The sequence below is a fragment of the Lipotes vexillifer genome, unplaced genomic scaffold, assembly GCF_000442215.2.
Source record: "Lipotes vexillifer unplaced genomic scaffold, Lipotes_vexillifer_v1.1 scaffold422, whole genome shotgun sequence".
Taxonomy (NCBI): domain Eukaryota; kingdom Metazoa; phylum Chordata; class Mammalia; order Artiodactyla; family Lipotidae; genus Lipotes; species Lipotes vexillifer.
This window is the reverse complement of record NW_006779087.1, coordinates 172907-192056: the sequence shown is the minus strand read 5'-3', so window position 1 is coordinate 192056 and position 19150 is coordinate 172907. Positions and strand designations below refer to the sequence as shown.

At 37.8% G+C, this 19150-nt stretch overlaps 1 protein-coding gene across 1 annotated transcript in view; it reads left to right on the top strand.

Annotated features, from left to right (window-relative positions):
- The first annotated feature begins 303 nt into the window (after positions 1–303).
- Positions 304–19150, top strand: part of CCNT1 (cyclin T1) — a 28996-nt gene continuing 10149 nt past the window's right edge. The window contains exons 1-8 of the mRNA XM_007452233.1: positions 304–682; positions 4637–4718; positions 11215–11343; positions 13506–13566; positions 15196–15258; positions 16971–17016; positions 18187–18350; positions 18515–18585. Of these exons, the coding sequence (XP_007452295.1) occupies positions 522–682; positions 4637–4718; positions 11215–11343; positions 13506–13566; positions 15196–15258; positions 16971–17016; positions 18187–18350; positions 18515–18585 (777 nt within the window). The 5' untranslated portion in view covers positions 304–521. The remainder of the gene's footprint in view (positions 683–4636; positions 4719–11214; positions 11344–13505; positions 13567–15195; positions 15259–16970; positions 17017–18186; positions 18351–18514; positions 18586–19150) is intronic.

Sequence of the window (19150 nt, the reverse complement as noted above, 5' to 3'; positions counted from 1 at the left end):
GCTACTCTCTTTGATTACTTTTTTCAGTTTTTGACAGTCTCACCCGTTTTCTCTGTTAAGTTCGCCATCTGCCCAGTTTTATACCGTCACCTACGTCACAAGCGAAGTTCTCCGAGGAACCGCCCAGCGGCGCGTGAGCGGACGCCTCGTTCAGCTTTGCTCAGCGCGCGAAGGCAGAACCCAGTTCTCGCGGGAAGAGACGTGGTTTATTTTTGAACGAGAACTCCTAACCGCATCTTGCCTCTCAAGGGTCACATGACTGGCGCCTGTGTCCTCGACGCAAGGTGTTTCCTGATCGCCTGCTGCCTGTTAACTCGGCTACAGACAGACCCGAGGTCCGTTCCGGAAGTGGATTCTATCACTTAGCAGCCCGTCGGCGGAAGCGTGTCACAATCTAGCCGTCCTCCCCTAGCGGAAGTTTGTCACGTCGCAGTTGCCTCCGTACAGCGGATGTGTGTCGCCGCTTGGGTGACGCTGGGAAGTGCTTGCAGCCGCCGCCGCTGCCTTTTGGTTGAAGCACTATGGAGGGAGAGAGAAAGAACAACAATAAACGGTGGTATTTTACTCGAGAACAGCTGGAAAATAGCCCATCCCGTCGTTTTGGCCTGGACCCAGATAAAGAACTTTCTTATCGCCAGCAGGCGGCCAATCTGCTCCAGGACATGGGCCAACGTCTTAACGTGTATCCTTGCGGCCTAGGCCTTCGGCCTTGGAGTAGGTCCCGCCCTGTTTGGGCGTCCAGGCTTCAAGGTCTGTCAGACAGAAGGGAAAAGGGTGGGCAGGGACTGGATGTCTAGTTAGGAGAGCCTACGATGGGGCGAACTGAAGTTAAGCGTTCGCTGGAGGGAAGCGAGGCCGAGTTAATTTCCCGCTCGCTCACCCGTGCCATCAACCTTGCTGGGAACGCGTATCCTTTCCGCTTTGTGTTTTAACTCCTCTTCCTCGTAGTCTGTTTTCGGTGTGTTCTGATCTACTCTGGTGACTTCGAGATTCTGCTTTTCTACTATGCCCTAGGGATCTGGTGGAGATTTCACTGTTGATGGCTGCCTCTTGAACTTGGTGTGTAAAGAGTTTTGAGAAATTTCGATACCTGAAGGTCTTATAAAGAGAGTGGTCTAGAATTAATGCCCCAGCTTTGGCTTAAAATCCGTTCCTTCCCCTTACTAGTTGTTTAAGAAACCTGTCGAATTCTTGGTTTTCTTGTCTGTAAAATGGGGGTGATAACTCATGAATTTGATTTCTATGCCCAACACAATGCTTGGCACTCATGTTAAAGTAGCTACTGATAAGAGTTTCATAGCATTTCAGAGGAAGGAAGGATGTCAGTGTAGATTTGTAGGGATGTAGACCTACAGATCTAATGTTCTAAAACTTTTATAAAATACTGTGTTTTAAAGTTACTCAGAGTGCTAATGTATATTCGTTTTCCTTATATTTCAAAGATTTAGTGATTTTTTTTTCCCCCTTTAAGTCTTTTTGTTTGTCAGAAAACCTACTCATTTTGTAGCAGAGAAAGCTATATAAAGTTCTTTCCACTTCGGAAATGAAAATTTATTCTTGGGTGCAGCTTCCATTTAAATGTGTTGCTGGCTGTATGTTTGTGTCCTAAGGTTGTGCTCACTTCAAAAGAGGTGTCCTCTTTGGTGCCCGTATCCAGTTTGTTTCCTAAGCAACCAGTTAGTACTGAGTTAAACATTTTTTTTTTTTTAATTCTGTTTCAGTGCATCCTAGCACTTTCCTTTTTACATGTGTGTTATTAAGGTTGTTGCCATCGTGGTACTGTCTCATCTCTGTATATCCCACATTGTTTTCTGAGGTCTTTATAATAAGACATTCAAAAGTTTTTCTTTTCAAGGGAACCCTTGTACACTGTTGGTGGGAGTGTAGCTTGGTGCAGTCACTGTGGAAAACAGTATGGAGGTTTCTCAAAAAGCTAAAAATAGAACTGCTATTTGACCCAGCAATTCCACACCTGGGTATATATCTGAAAAAAACAAAAACACATATTTGAAAATATACATGCACCCGAGTGTTCATAATTGCCAAGGTATGGAAGCAACCTGAATGTTCATTGAAGGATGAATGGTTAAAGAAGATGTGGTATATATACACAATGGAATACTACTCAGCCATAAAAAAGAATGAAATAATGCCATTTGCAGCAACATGGATGGTCCTGGAGATTATCATACTAAGTGAAGTAATCAGAGAAAGACAAATATCATGTGATATCATTTATATGTGGAACCTAAGAAATACAACAAACTAGTGAAAACAAAAAGGCGTACCCACAGATACAGAGAACAGACTAGTGGTTACCAGTGGGGAGAGAAGGGAGGGTCAAACTACTGGCTGTAAGTTAGGCTATAAGGATTTATTGCACAACAAGGGGACTGTAGCCAATATTTTGTAATAACTGGAAATGGAGCTCTTTAAAAATTAAAATCAGAAAAATGTTTTTCTTTTTAGTGAGTATCAAATAACTCACTGAATGAATATCAAATCATAGTGTTTCTGGTCCCAGGGCTCACCTTATGAGTGCCAGAGAGTAGAACTGAAAAGGTAATTGCTGGAGCTTAGAAGGTGAGGAGATAAGTGGATACATACCTAGGGGGCAGATCAGGGAGGGTGTTGTAAATCATTTGAAGAGATATCCTGTGCAAGTATATCACCTTGGCAGGATTTTCAGTAGGCAAGTAACAGGTTTAGGTCTTATATAGTTTTGTTCATATTCCTTCTTGATCCACATGCTGAGAAGCTTTGCTTGTTTATTAATTCAGCAACTTTATAGTGAATATCTGTTACATATAAGACTGTGTTAAGTGTCAATTGGAAGTTAATTGATGAAAGAACAGATTTGCTTTTAATTCTTAGAGGAAAGTATGATTTTCTTTTTTTTAAGTTGAAGTATAGATGTATAACGTTGTGTTAGTTTTAGGTGTACAGCAAAGTGATTCAGTTATACATATATATATATACATATATATACGTAGTTTTTTTTTTTTTTTTTTTTTTTGCCACACCACACAGCTTGTGGGCTCTTAGTTCCCCGACCAGTGACTGAACCCAGGCCCACGGCAGTGAAAGCGCTGAGTCCTAACCACTGGACTGCCAGGGAATTCCCTACATATTCTTTTCCATTATGGTTTATTACAGGATATTGAATATAGTTCCCTGTGCTATACAGTAGGACCTTGTTGTTTACTATATATATAGTCATTTGTATCTGCTAATCTCAAACTCCTAATTTATCCCTTTTCCCCCTTTGGTAACCATAGGTTTGTTTTTTGGGTCTGTGCGTTTGTTTCTGTTTCATAAATGAGTTCATTTGTGTCATATTTTAGATTCCACATTTAAGTGATGTCATATGGTATTTGTCATTCTCTTTCTGACTGACTTAGTATGATAATCTCTAGGTCCATCCATGTTGCTGCAAATGGCATTATTTCATTCTTTTTTTATGGCTGAGTAGTATTCCATTCTGTATATATACACTACATCTTATTTATTCGTTCATCTGTTGATGGGCATTTAGGTTGTTTCCATGCCTTGGCTATTGTAAATAGTGCTGCTATGAACATTGGGGTGCATGCACCTTTTCTTTCTTTTTTTAAAAAAATATATTTATTTAATTTATTTATTTTTGGGTGTGTTGGGTCTTTGTTGCTGCGTGTGGGCTTTCTCTTGTTGCGGCGAGTGGGGGCTATTCTTCGTTGAGGTGTGCAGGCTTCTCATTATGGTGGCTTCTCGTTGCGGAGCACGGGCTCTAGGTGCGTGGGCTTCAGTAGTTGTGGCATGCAGGTTCAGTAGTTGTGGCTCGCGGGCTCTAGAGCACAGGATCAGTAGTTGTGGCGCATGGGCTTTGTTGCTCTGCGGCATGTGGGATCTTCCTGGACCAGGGCTCAAACCTGTGTCCCCTGCATTAGCAGGTGGATTCTTAACCACTGCACCACCAGGGAAGCCCTGCATATACCTTTTTAAATTATAGTTTTCTCTGAATATATGCCCAGGAGTGGGTTGCTAGATCATATGGCAACTCTATGTTTAGTTTAGTTTTTTTTTTTTTAATTATTTTTTGGCTACATTGGGTCTTCGTTGCTTCGCGCGGGCTTTCTGTAGTTGTGGCAAGTGAGGGCTACTCTTCGTTGCGGTGCGTGGGCTTCTTATTGCGGTGGCTTCTTTTGTTGTGGAGCATGGGCTCTAGGCACACGGGCTTCAGTAGTTGTGGTGCGTGGGCTCAGTAGCTGTGTCTCGTGGGCTCTAGAGCTCAGGCTCAGTAGTTGTGGCACACAGGCTTAGTTGCTCCACGGCATGTGGGAATCTTCCTGGACCAGGGCTCGAACCAGTGTCCTCTGCATTGGGAGGCGGATTCTTAACCACTGCTCCACCAGGGAACTCCCTGTTTTTAGTTTTTTAAGGAACCTCCATACTATTTTTCACAGTGGCTGCATCAATTTGCTTTTCCACTAAGAGTGTAGGAGGTGTCCCTTTCTCCACACCCCTGAAAGGAAGTATGATTTTCATTTAGGGGCATCCACTGTGCTTGGCTGCATGGTCCTTCTGGGAGGATATAGAGGTTGTATTTTTGGGAATTGTACTGCCTGTCTGTTTTGGGGCCTTAACTTGAACATTTTAGCTCACAATTGACCATCAACACTGCTATAGTGTACATGCATCGATTCTACATGATTCAGTCCTTTACACAGTTCCATCGAAATGTAAGTATAATTTTTATATATGGTGTAATCCTTTTGTGATTAATCTCAACTTCATATTTCTTTTGTGGTTGATCTTTGCTGCTGAACTGGGATTTGAAGTTTAGAGTTTATGATTGATCACTTTCATTATGTGTCACACTGCTGTTCTGAATCCAGCCTTCCAGTTTTCCTGTGAAGTGTCTAGCTAGTTGTTTAGCTTTAGTGCATCCTTAGAGTAGGTGGATTCTCTAATAAAATAGATTATTGAACATTTAAACTTAACGTTTTTGGATTGGGAGAGTAGCATTAAAGGGGGGTAGCATTACACTTAATTTAAGTGTAATTTTTGAAATGTTTAATGATAATAGGGGCACAGGAAAACAAGTGAATGTTAAGTCATTTACATTTTCTAAAAACCTTTGATAAAATTCCCATCAATGATCAGTTGGAAGGGGAAGGTGCCTTATGTGATAACTGGGGGATGACGTTTAAGACAGAAAAAAGAAAATAATAGTAATAAAGGGATTTTTTTTTTTCTGGACAGAATTGTAAATAGTGTTATTTTCAGTTTTGCTACCTGAAATGGTCCTATTTAACATTATTGTAAATGACTTGGAAGCGAGTGCATAGTGATATCCCAGTTGCAGGTAAGCTTATATTTGTTTAATAAAATCACAAGGTAATAGGGCTAAACTTGAACACTTCATATGGATTTGTGAGTCAAATATTTCATTATTTTTTTAAGAAAAGGTTACGTTTTGAGGAAAGGCGTTTCAGACTTTTCCTTAGGATGATAGTTTTTTTTTTTTTTTTAATAAATTTATTTATTTTTGGCTGCATTGGGTCTTCATTGCTGCGCTCAGGCTTTCTCTAGTTGCGGCGAGCGGGGGCTACCCTTCGTTACGGTGTGTGGGCTTCTCGTTGCGATAGCTTCTCTTGTTGTGGAGCACGGGCTCTAGGTGCCCGGGCTTCAGTAGTTGTGGCTCGTGGGCTCTAGAGCACAGGCTCAGTAGTTGTGCACGGGCTTAGTTGCTCCGCGGCATGTGGGATCTTCCCGGACCAGGGCTCAAACCCATGACCCCTGCGTTGGCAGGCAGATTCTTAACCCCTGTGCCACCAGGGAAGTCCCAGGATGATAGGTTTTGAATTTTTATGCCATAGGAAGAGAAACTGGAAAGTTAGATATTGCTCTTGTAAGATATTGGTGGACTCAGTATTGGGAGTAATTGCACAGGAAACCCTTTAGAGTGTGGATTAACTATTCCCAATTTTTGCTGATTATTCAATCAATTGAGCTGTCTCCTACCCTTAACCTCCCTACCTCCTCTGATTGCAAGGAGCACATTCTTAATAAGAGAGAGAGAAGCATTTAATGAGGCTGTCTGATAGCTCTAGAATAGAAAGTAGTGGATAAAGAACGGAGCTTGAAGAGGAAGTCCATAGTTGTCTTGCCCATTATGAAAGTTTTCTACATTTCTTTTATTATGGTAAAGGTTTGAAATCCAGGGTGAACTACATCTCAAATCAATTTGTCCACTCTATGAATATGTATGTGTGTGTGTATGTACATTTCCCCTATTTTTACCTTTTAAATTATATCTTGTTTTATTTTCCACGCGTTTATCTTAGCAAGGACAGAGACTCACTTTTCTGTGTATCCTCTAAAGCACTTTCAGTAAACTTGTTGAATGAATGAATGATCTGGTAATTATCCAATGTAAAGAGATTCTTCTGGAGTTTATGACCTTTTCCAAAATCCAATAATTCTTCTTTTTTTTTTTTTTTTGCGGTACGCGGGCCTCTCACTGTTGGGGCCTCTCCCGTTGCGGAGCACAGGCTCCGGACGCGCAGGCTCAGCGGCTATGGCCCACGGGGCCAGCCGCTCCGCGGCATGTGGGATGTGGGATCTTCCCGGACCGGGGCACGAGCCCGCGTCCCCTGCATCGGCAGGCGGACTCTAAACCACTGCGCCACCAGGGAAGCCCCAATGATTCTTTTAATTTGAGGTTATTGGTCCTCTTTAGAGAATTGATTTTAGGCACATTCTGGAATTAACAGATGAAAAATATCACTCCTTTAGTATGTTAATTCTAAGAGCTTAGCTGTGATGAGTCCAAATTCAAATTTTGAGGGGACTTAATACATTGTTGTGGCATTGAAATGTAGTGTGTAGTGTGAAGTGCTCATACATTTTTCTTGTTATTTTTTCTTACTACAAAGTAAGTGCTCATGGTAAAAATTAAAACGGTACAGAAATGTGTAAGGCAGAAAGTGAAAGCTCTTCTGTAATCCCATCCTCCAGAAGTAACCTTTGATAAACATTTTGGTAATAGTGTCTCAGACATTTTTCTGTGCATATAGTACCAGCATTTATGTATTTCTATAAAAATCACTTCTTACTGTACCACTCTTGCACAGTTGCCTTTATTGCTTAACAGTATGTATGTATTGGACATTTTCTTATTGTTTCTCATTTTAAGTGGCCACATAGTATTTATTTGAGTAGTTACTGTAATTTATTTTACCAGCTCTCTATTGGTGCATATTTGGGTTGTTTATAGTTTATTGTATTATAAATAATGTTACATAAGTTAGTCTGGTACATATATCATGCACTTATATGACTATTTTGTAAATTCCTATAGGTGGAATTGCTGTGTCCAAGGGTATGCATTTAAAAGTTTTTTTGTGTCAGTTTGCTCTACTGAAAGATTATATCAACATACATTTCTAGCACTGTGGGGGAGGGTTCTTTCCTCTGCATCCTCAGTAACAACAAATACTTATTACTTCAAGAAATATTAAGTTCTAACTACTTGTCAAGCACTAGGGATAGAGTGGTGAGCAAGATAGTGGAAGTCCTAAGTTATTTTCTTAATTTACATTTCTTCAATTAGTGAAGTTGAACTTCTTATGCCTATTGGTCATTGTTCTTTTTGTGAAATTGAAGAATTGACTTAAAAATTGTCTGTTGTTTCTTTTTGCCCCTGTTTTTTTTTTTATTTTCTCATTTAAATGAGCTCTTTATATATCAGAGCCGTATGTCATGTGCTGTGAATACTTTTCTCGTTTTGTTGTAACTCTTCGTTTATAGTGTTTTCAAGCCTAGAGTTCTTGCCTTTGTAAAAAAATTTTAAAATTTTTGTTGCGGTATAACATAAAGTAAAGCACAGAAATCTGAGGTGTTCAGCATGATTACTTTTTGCATTATATATACATAACCATCACTCAGAACAAGATATAGTATATTTCCAATACCTTGGAAGGTAGAGAAGTTGTCTTTTGATTGAAATAAATTTTATTTCTTAGCAGACATGATTAAATGACTGGTTTATTTTCACTTAAATCCTGGCATTGCATTTACTCTCTTTTTGAGAAGAAATTCAACCTCATTAATTGAATTTCTGTATGTACTGTCCTAAAAGTTTTCAAGTGGGGGAATGTAAAAGTAGTGGTGAGCAACTTGGTGTGTGTGTATTTATTCTGTATTTTATAATATTTGATATACAGGTGTTGTCTTTTAATAGCTGACAAAATTGGGTGTATATTACTCTCATTAGCTGATTCTTAAAAGGTCAGGTTTAGTGGTTAAGAGGATAGGCTCTGGGGTCAGACTTGTCTGGATGCGGATCCTTGCTGCACTGCCTACCAGCTATACGCCTTTGAGCGAGTTACCGTACGCCTCAGTTTTCTCATCTCTTTGGGGTCAATAATAGTGCCTACCTCATAGAGTAGTTAGTAGGATATAGGCGAATTAATTTACAAAGTGTCTGCATATAGCAAACAAATAAGTATTAGCTAGCATTATTATTGTTCTTTTAAAATGGAGAAAATCTTATACTCTTACCTGGAATTCCTCTGGGAAACTGCCTTTGATGGGAAAATAGTTTGATAAGCTAGCTTGGTATATGATTCCATGAGGAGCTTTGAGTATTTATGTGGTTGATTGGACAAAAAGGAGGTTGAAATTTATCTCTTGTGGTCTTTCACTTAACAGATATTATCTTGCCTTGTAAGCCATTGTTTGTATGTCATATTTTAGTTAGATTCTTTCAAATATATTTTTAGCCTCTTGAAAGCAAAGTTGTGGGCTTAAAATCTTAAGTGTTGTCTCTGAGTTGTCCTTTTCCTTTTCCCCTGTGTCCAATCAGTTATAAGTCCCGTAATTTTTATAGTGGTACTATTTTTTCTTCCCCTATAAATATATATTGTCATCATAAAGTTAAAAGAGGACAGGGACTTCCCTGGTGGTGCAGTGGTTTAGAATCCACCTGCCAATGCAGGGGACGTGGGTTCGATCCCTGGCCTGGAAGATCCCACATTGCCACGGAGCAACTAAGCCTGTGCGCCACAACTAGTGAGCCTGCACTCTAAAGCCCACGAGCCACAACTACTGGCCCGTGTGCCACAACTACTGAGCCCATGCACCACAACTACTGAAGCCCGTGCGCCTAGAGCCCATGCTCCACAACAAGAGAAGCCACCGCAATGAGAAGCCTGTGCACTGCAACGAAGAGTAGCCCCTGCTCACCACAACTAGAGAAAAAAGCCCAGGTGCAGCCACAAAGACCCAATGCAGCCAAAAAAAAAAAAAAAAAAAAAAAAAAATTGAAAGAGGACAGATTAAAGGAGAAAGTGAAGGTTTCCCTATAACTTGGTGTTCAGAGATAATCCTGTTAACGTTTTGGCGTATATTCCATTAGAATTTTTTTCTCTGTATGCAAATACATATATGTATATTTGCTGAAAACCTATTCGTTTTCCAAGGTGAAAGCTGGGTTTCTTTTTTACTTTATTTCTACTGCTAGTGCCTACTCTAAACTTTATTTCCTAATGCCTGTGTTATCATCATTGTTGTTTTAATATTTATTTGTTTATTTTATTTATTTATTTGGTTGTGCCATGTCTTACTTAGTTGTGGCAGGCGGCCTCCTTAGTTGGGGCATGCATGTGGGATCTAGTTCCCCGACCAGGGATCGAACCTGGGCCCATTGCATTGGGAGCATGGAGTCTTAACTACTGCACCACCAGGGAAGTCCCTGCCTGTATTATTAAAATTTTCTCTTTAATAAAATTAACTTTTAATGTATCTATCCTTTCCTTTTAGTACCACCTACCACTGGATTAACCTTTCCAAATATTTCTTAAACTCTGCATTTTTTTTTCTAACATCTGTAGTGTCACTCTCTTCTTAAAAATCTTTTGTGTCCCACATCACTTTATTTAAATCTTTTAACTAAACTACTCAGTTTAGTGTTCAAAATGTGCTTTATTCCCCGATTTCTCACACCTTTGTTCGTGCCCATTTTCCTCTGGTTTTTCTTTGTTTATCCTAAGGTCTAGTAGAATATATGTAGCAAGCTCCATATAGAACTGCAACAAATATGAAGGAAGAGAATTGTTATTCTGAATTGAATTTGTTGAGAAAAATCTATTCTAGCAAAGTATAACAGATAACTGCAGGGATACAAATAAGTGTTAGAATGCATGTCAGTTCTACTCAGTAAATAGATATTTCACTTTTATAAAATTATTTATTGCTTTCTTTAACTCCTGGTGAATTGTAGTTCATACCATTGCCATCTTTGATTCATTGAAATATTCTTGTTAAGATTCTAGAGACGTTGTGCTTCCTGAGGTTTCCCAGATCACCAGGCTATGTTTATGTCCTATTGCTCTAATTTCTTGTTTAGTGTCTGAGTTTTCTGTCTGCTTGTGGATTGGCTTGACTTTTTTATTTTGGCTGTGCTTCAAGGCTTACAGTATCTTAGTTCCCCAACCAGGGATGGAACCCCGGTCCTGGCAGTGAGAGTGCCAAGTCCTAACCACTGGACCGCCAGGGAATTCCCTGGCTTGACTTTTTTTTTCCCCTCTAAGTACCTTCTACTTATAACCTGTTGAATATAATACTATACTTTGAATTCTTTTTTAAAGATTTGTGCTCCTCTCCATATGTAAGTATAATTGAGGTAATTCACATACAATAAAATTCCTCCTTTGGGTGTACAATTCACTGGTTCTTAGTATATTCAGAGTTGGACAACCATCACCATGATCTAATTTCAGAGCGTTTACATCACCCCAGAAAGAAACCCCTCATGCTGTAGCAGTCACTCCCATTCCTCTCTTCTCCCAGCCCCTGGCAACCACTAAATCTACTTCTGTCTCCATGGATTTGCTGATTCTGGACATTTCAGTTTACTCCTTTAAAAAAGGTATATAGAGTGCTTTGATAAAACTTAATAATCTCATTTTAAGTAGAAAGCTATTTACATCTAGTGGTTTCTTGAATAGGTAGCTTTTAATGAGAGTTTGTTGAAGGATTGGTTTTCAGAAGTGGACGTGGTTAATGGATAGGAGAGGAGAAGATATTTAAGTAGAGGAGGAGAAAGCGTAAACAAGAGGTGACGAAGTTGAGGTAAGCAAAGAAGTTGGTTTAAGACTTAGTTCTTTTTTAGATCTACCTTACTCTAGAAATAAACAAATAATAAATGTGATTTATTTTCTCTTCATCCAGTCTGTGGCTCCAGCAGCCTTATTTTTAGCAGCCAAAGTAGAGGAGCAGCCCAAAAAATTGGAACACGTCATCAAGGTAGCACATGCTTGTCTCCATCCACAGGAATCACTTCCTGATACTAGGAGTGAGGTAGGGGATTAATTACACACATCTGTTTTTCTTAATTTATTTTGATCATAACTTAGTTTTCTAACTTTGATTTACTGAAGTCTGAATTGGGGCTGTTAAAGGAACTTTTAGTGTTTGTTTTTTCCTTAACAAAAACATCACAGAAATTTATGGCAAAAGTTAATTGTATTCATTCTGGTAAAATTGGAAAATGCAGAAAAAGAAGAAAATATATTACCTAGATGTAATTTGTACCACAGATATATAAATGAACCAGTATTTCCAGCTTCTTTTCTATGAGTAGCTACACATGTATATATTTTATACCTGCTTTTTTCACTTACTGTATATCAAATATTTTCCCATCAATTCTCCGCTTCCTTTAAATATTGATATAGTATTTTGTCATATACATACATATATTTTAACCATTTTCTCTTAAGATAATTTCCAGCTTTTAACCACTGTAATATCACTATGAAGAAAATTCTTTTAGATTTTTTGTTAATGAATTTTTTTTAAGTGAATCTTGTCACTGGTGCATGTGTGCTTAACTTTTTAAGAAATTACAAGTATGCTCATTGTAAAAGAACCCAAACACTAAAGAATCATTTAAAGTCAAAGGTAAAGCTCATCTCCCCTCCTTCTCCTAGGAGGATACTGCTGATTACAGTTCAGATATATGTTCTTCCACACCTTTATCCTATGTGTATACATATAGCTTTTTTTCCCTTTCCATCCTTCCTTGACCTTCTAAAGAAGGGAAACTCTCCTGGCTTTAGAAATCAGTGATTGGGGAATGATGAGTTTGGAGAAAAATTATGGATTTCTGTTACTAGATTATTTGTCTGTTACAGTGGGTGCATGAGTCATCCATTATCAAATTAAGTGGAATTGTGTGTTCTTCTGATCATATTGGGCAAAGTGGTTGTGGGGACGGTTTGTTTTGATAATAGCCCCATATTATGTAAATTAAGTGTTTTGCATAGCAGTGTCTTGACTTACTTTGTTTTCTCTTTGGGCTGCATCAGTAGTTTTGTTGAAGAGCTGTTGGTCTGGACTTTTATTTATGTTAGAGACTACTAACTGCCATTGGTCTATAGAATTGACCAAATAAAATTTTATTTTAACAAAATAAAACAAAAAATAAAATCCCTACTTCATTTTTTTTTCTTTCAAGTATATTTACATGATTTCTCACCTGAGTCTCTCTTATGAGGTGACTAGGAGAAGATACTTTCTTCACTATATGGAAGGGGGAACTAGCATAGTTTAAATCCTTACTGGACTTATTCAAGATCATAAAGTTCAGTGGAAAGTTAGCAGCAACATAAGTCTCTTAACTCCTGGCTCAAATCTCATTCTCCTAGAGTTCTAGACCAGTGCTGTCCAGTAGAAATGTAGGGGAAGTCACATACGTAATTACATATTTTAAACCTTTCATTAAGCTTTATATAAAAATCTTTACTTAAAAAAATTAAGATTAATTTTAATATGTTATATTTTATAAATTATTTTCTTTAACCCCCAAATATAGTCATTTCAGCATATAATCAATTTTAAAACATTATTAATGAAGTGGTTTACATTATTATTTCTTAACTAAGTCTTCACAATTCAGTGTGTATTCTACACTCATAACACATTTCAGGTGCTCGATAGCCATGTGTGGATAGTGGCTACAGTAATGGCCAGTACAAATCTGAAAGAATTTTTTGTTTGTTCCCTTTTTCTTTGAACCCATTTATGAATTATAAAAATCTAGCATTACTCCAAAAGGAAGGTTTAACAGGAGTCAAATGTTTGAGATTGCCTACAGTACTGTGAGAAGGCTCTGCAGTGTATTTTGATGATGTTGAAAAAAGATATATTTTAAATTTTCTTCTGTCTACATCATATGAACTTTAGAACCTAAAATGTCAGTCTGAAAAGGAACTAGATCTCTGGTGCTTTTTCTGTAGCCATTTATAAATAAAGTGACATCTCTCACTATACCACTTCTTTTTTTATTTTTAAGGAGAATCTGTTGGGGATAAGGGTTAATTTCAGTTCCTACTCTCCCTCATAACCCCACCCTTGCCTTTTGAGGCTTTGATTTCCCTTGGAGGTTGTTAGAATTTGCCTACACTTTATATATTATATATTGTATCTTTTTGGGGAATAATTTGTCTTCTCACCTGCAGGCTTACCTGCAACAAGTTCAAGATCTGGTGATATTAGAAAGCATAATTCTGCAGACTTTAGGTAAGTTTATTTTCCTTTAAAACATTAAAGAAATATGTCCATAATGTAATGATTTTAAAATTTTCAAAATAGGAAATAGGAAGAGAATTTCTTGGGAAGGTTTTTGCACATTTTAGAGGTCGTTTAACCCTGGCCTATACCACAGAGAGAATGCGGGCACGGCTGACCTTTGAAATAGCAGTTAGCAGGGGTTTTTTGTTTGTTTGTTTTTTATTCTAGGATTCATGATTTGCTTGTTAAGATTTGGCAGTTTTTAACTTTCTGATAAATAATGGCAGAAACTATCTAAACAACTTTTTTCCTTCCATGGATTTTTGTAGTCTGCTTGTCATTATATTTGGATAACAGCATCTGTTTTTAAAATTGATACTCAGTGTTCAGAACAGTGGAGTGGAGGTGGAGGAATTCAAGCTATAGCAGTTGATGGGCTAAAGAACTGATGATGTTCTGCTATTATCTATTATTATTTTCATCAAAGAGACTGCCTTTAAAAGTTTAGCAAATATGGAAAATAAAGATTTTCTAGTTCTTTTGGGCTATCATTTTTCTCTTTAGGTGGGGGAGTATTTCATGAGTTATGTTGGAAAGTTACTGATAGGGCTGTATTTTTGCATGTACAAACATACAGTGAATTCTTCAAAGCTTGTCTCTGAAGTTAGTTTCTGCTAATTTTTACTTTAAATTAGTTTTCTTCAAGGTAACCATATTTTAGGGGACAATGATATTTTTCTGGTGGAGTAAATTTTTATTAATATTTTAATGTGGAAACCAGTAAGATCTAATTAGCAAGAATCAAGAATACTTTTAGAATAATTTGCATCAAGTAAATTTCTCAATAGAATTTTTTTTTCTTTCTTTTTTTTTTTTAAATCAGTTTGTCCCAGACTTTATTTTTATTTTTTAAATTTTTTGGCTGCGGCACGCAACTTGTGGGATTTTAGTTCCCCGACCAGGGATTGAACCCAGGCCCTCTGTAGTGAAAGTGCCAAGTCCTAACCCCTGGACCGCCAGGGAATTCCCTAGAATTTCTTTACTTGTACTGGAAAGTTTTATTTACATACTCAAAAAGAGAAATTTCATTGAAAATTTTAATTTATATACTCAAAAAGAGAAACTTCATTGAAAATTTTTGTAGACATACCGATCTTCCTTAAGTAATTTTGGTAAAGATCATTTAGAGTTAGATAAAATGATCAGTACTTACAGTAATTGAGATGATGAAAAGGGACAAAACTGAGGTAAGAGAGGAATAGGTTTCAAAATGTTTTTTCAAGGTTAAGCTTTCAAAGATAATTATTACATGAGTAATTGCTTCTTCCAACCATGTATTATATTCTCTTGTCCCTAAGAAAATGTTTTGTGTGTAGAGGTTTTTGGTAGCTCAGGGATCTTGAGGCTGCATTAGCTTTATTATCTGAGTGGTGCCTTCTAGCTCAAAACATAAGCACCTTTGAAGATAATCTTAAAGAAGAGTGTGCTCCATACTTTGTCTGACTCTCTTAGCCTCTGAACAGGCAGGTTTGGGACCAGAAAATGAGGGAGGCCTTCAATGATGACTCAGATAAAAGAAATATGAAATATTTTGAGTATCTTTAGCTTTTTAACCAGTTACTTTTTTTTTTTTTTTAGGCTTTGAGCTAACAATTGATCACCCACATACACATGTGGTAAAGTGCACTCAACTTGTTCGAGGTAAGGAATCCCAACTTGAGATGCTGTCTTAAATTGTTTTACCATTTAGAGGCTAAGATTTGCTCTGGACAAATACAGAGCACAGCTGCTTTGGCCAAAATTTAAATTAAAAAACCTACCTGGCTTAAATCAAAATGAGTTGTTGGAGTTTTTCTGTTGGGTTCTTATAATGTTTTTAGGTGATCTCCAGATAAAGAGAGTTAGTTTCTTATGGATGTTTGTCAAAGCTGGGGGCAGATTTTGACAAGTCACCAAATCATAAGTATCTAACAGCAATTTTAAGGATGTCTTGGGGGTTAATTTGATTCTAGGGTTGATTGTCCTAGGCACTCTTAAAGGCCACCCAGAGGGTCATCTAGAATTTATTTGAACTTATTTTGGCCTCTCACTGTTGTGGCCTCTCCCGTTGCGGAGCACAGGCTCTGGACGTGCAGGCTCAGTGGCCATGGCTCACGGGCCCAGCCGGTCCGCGGCATGTGGGATCTTCCCAGACCGGGGCACGAACCCGTGTCCCCTGCATCGGCAGGTGGACTCTCAACCACTGCGCCACCAGGGAAGCCCAGGACTTGGTTTTTATTCCGATTTAACTATAGTAGCTGTAATTGCACGAAACCTAGTTCTTATTTATTTAAATAGTAGTATCAAGGCTATCTAGACACCACTGTGCGTTTAAATGCCATTTTTCGTTTTGTAGACTTAACTGATAATTGGCCTTATTTGTGTGTTTCATCTGAAAACTCACAGTTTTCCCTGCGTTCTTATATTTTGAAAGCATTAAAAGGTTTACACAGAGATGGATAAATGCTAATATTTAATCTAAGGAAGGTTAAAATTTGCTTTGTTACCCAGAGCATTTTTTTTTTTTGAAGGAGGAATTTTTATTTGTTTATTTATTTAATTTTTTTGGCTGCGTTGGGTCTTTGTTGCTGTGTGCGGGCTTTCTCTAGTTGCGGTGAGTGGGGGCTACTCTTTGTTGTGGTGCGTGGGCTTCTCATTGCGGTAGCTTCTCTTGTTGCAGAGCATGGGCTCTAGGTGCCCGGGCTTCAGGAATTGTGGCTTGTGGGCTCTGGACCGCAGGCTCAGTAGCTGTGGCGCGTGAGCTTAGTTGCTCCGTGGCATGTGGGATCTTCCCAGACCAGGGCTCGAACCCGTGTCCCCTGCATCTGCAGGCGATTCTTAACCACTGCGCCACCAGGGAAGCCCAAAGGAGGAATTTTTTTAATTGTAATATATATGAATAATTTATGTTATTTGCTAATTTTTTCCAGATATAGCAAGGTCTTCTGGATTCTGATCTTGCCTCCAAATTAGTTCATCCCCTAGCTTAGAATTTCTCAGTGAACCCTTGTATCAGGATCTCTGAGTTACTAACAAGTAAAAATGTTTGTTACATTCTTCTCCAAATGTGTTGAGTCAAACTCTAGGGAGGATGCCCAGGAATTGCATTTTAAACATGTACCCCTTATACCTGGTGTGCAGAATAAAGCTTAGGTCCCTAAGTCGGGAAGCAGCATAATTATTAATATTATAATTAAAAATCACTCAAACTGTTTTCTTTGACAGTAGAATGTAAACATCAGGTGGTCAGGGACCATGCCTGCCTCATTTACCACTATATTTTCTGCCTTGCAAATATTACATGCTTACTAAATAATTGTTTAGAATGAATGGAACTAATAACCTTCTCCCCACCCCCCTCTTTCTTTTTTTAGCAAGCAAGGACTTAGCACAGACATCTTACTTCATGGCAACCAACAGGTTTATATTTTAATATTTTTCTCTTCTGTTTTTGGGATAGTACTTCACTTGCGTTAGAATTGTCACTTTTTGATGGGTATATGGAAAGATGACAGGTCTTGCACTTAGTAAACTAGAAGCCAAAGATCTAGGCAAGGATCTCTGATACAATGTGTTATAGACAATTCTATGGTAAAGGTTGATTTTTCTGCAGTTTTCATGTGTACCTTAAAATTTCCATGCTGCTTTTTTAATTTGTTACACTGATATATTTATTTATTGCTGATCGTTTGATAGCCTACTTAATTCTGCATTTGTTACTTTGCTTTAAAATATCCAAGAGCATAATTGTGAAAGTTTGTTTAAACTTGGGGTTCATTGACAGTGACTAAAATCTAATTTGGAGGATTCTGCTATTACTATATTTTAAAAGACTCTTTTTTTCTTCACTCATGCCCAGATAAATGGGCATGTATATGTGTAAAGAGTTGTGATACTTTTTCTTTCTCCTTCCTTTTTTAAAGAAAAAAATTAATACATAACTTGTATTACCAAATGACTTGATTATTCTCATCTCCAGTCTACTGGTTGTTCATGGAAACCAAAGATACTCCTAATGACTGTCAGGGCTAAGAAGTTCATTTTTATAGCCTGGTGGGAGAAATTTTAAAAGTAAACTGTCAAGTATATTCACACTTGAGAGAATGATTGTCTATTCATTATTTTAAAGAGACCAGACGTACGATTGGCATGAGACAAGATAATTTGTAGAATATTTCCTTAGGTATTTGACTTAGGGATTATACATATCAAAAATCTTATAATTTTCCTTAAGTTCTGAGCTTATTCTCCAGATAATTAATCCTTATTTTAAAAAACTGAATACTCAGTCTTTTATTTTTGTTTTTATTTTTTCCAGTCCTTGTCATTAGTGTGTGGATTAAATGATGTGTAGTCAAAAAAATTAGAAAAGTTGTTACCTGAGCTGGTGGGTTAATGGAAAAAATCATGTTGGGTGCTGGGTCAGAGCACTGGATATTTCTTGCCCTTCTTGCTCTCCAGTGGGGGTTTTTTTTTTTTAACTTTTTTTTTTTTTTTTTAAACTTTTTTTAAAAGTAATGGAGAGTTTTAACTTTGGGTTCAGAATTGAGAGCTCATGACACTCTCTTGTTTCCTTCTCTCTGATGTCAGCCTGCATTTGACCACATTTAGCCTGCAGTACACACCTCCTGTGGTGGCCTGTGTCTGCATTCATCTGGCTTGCAAGTGGTCCAACTGGGAGATCCCAGTCTCAACTGATGGGAAGCACTGGTGGGAGTATGTTGACGCCACTGTGACCTTGGAACTTTTAGATGGTAAGTTTTAGAGTAAGGGACCTTGAATAGCACTTGCTCTTGATCTGTCACATATCTGGCCAAAGGTGACTTGATTTCAGATGAATATAGTTAGTTGAGGTTATTCTTATTTCATTACTTCTGCCTCTCTGAGTTTTTCTTAAATGTTCTAATTTCATTTGTAGAACTGACACATGAATTTCTACAGATTCTGGAGAAAACCCCCAACAGGCTCAAACGAATTCGGAATTGGAGGGTAAGAATTATTGCTGTCAGTTTGTGGAACAAACCATTTTCTTCTTTTGACCACACCAGTGAAAATACCAGATATGGATATGTACCCTCGGTTTGGAATTTCCCTTTTTGTAGTTATGCAATAGTCATAATTTCAACTTCATAGCTTGGCTTCTGGCCCAGAAATCCATTGCTGTAGGCAACAGTGAGATTTATTTGGTGTTTTGCAACTCTTGTGATTTAGTCATTTGGTCAGCAACATTGGTTATTTTTTTGTGTGGAGAGTGTTAAGGGGAAAAATTTGGCTTTTCTGAGTCACAGAATGTTGGCTTCTGGTATAAGAAAGATTCAGTTAGGAGATTAGAACTGGTATTATAATTTTGTCTTTGACATTACCTGCTTTTAAATGGATTTTAGAATTTTGTTTTTATATAGATTGCAGTCTAAAGTTGTATTTCAGATATTTTTCAAAGTCTTATTTATGAATAGTGGAATTAGCACCATTTGTTGAGAAGACTGTCCTTTCCACATTGAATGGTCTTGGCACCCTTGTCAAAAATCATTTGACCATGTATGTGAAGGTTTAT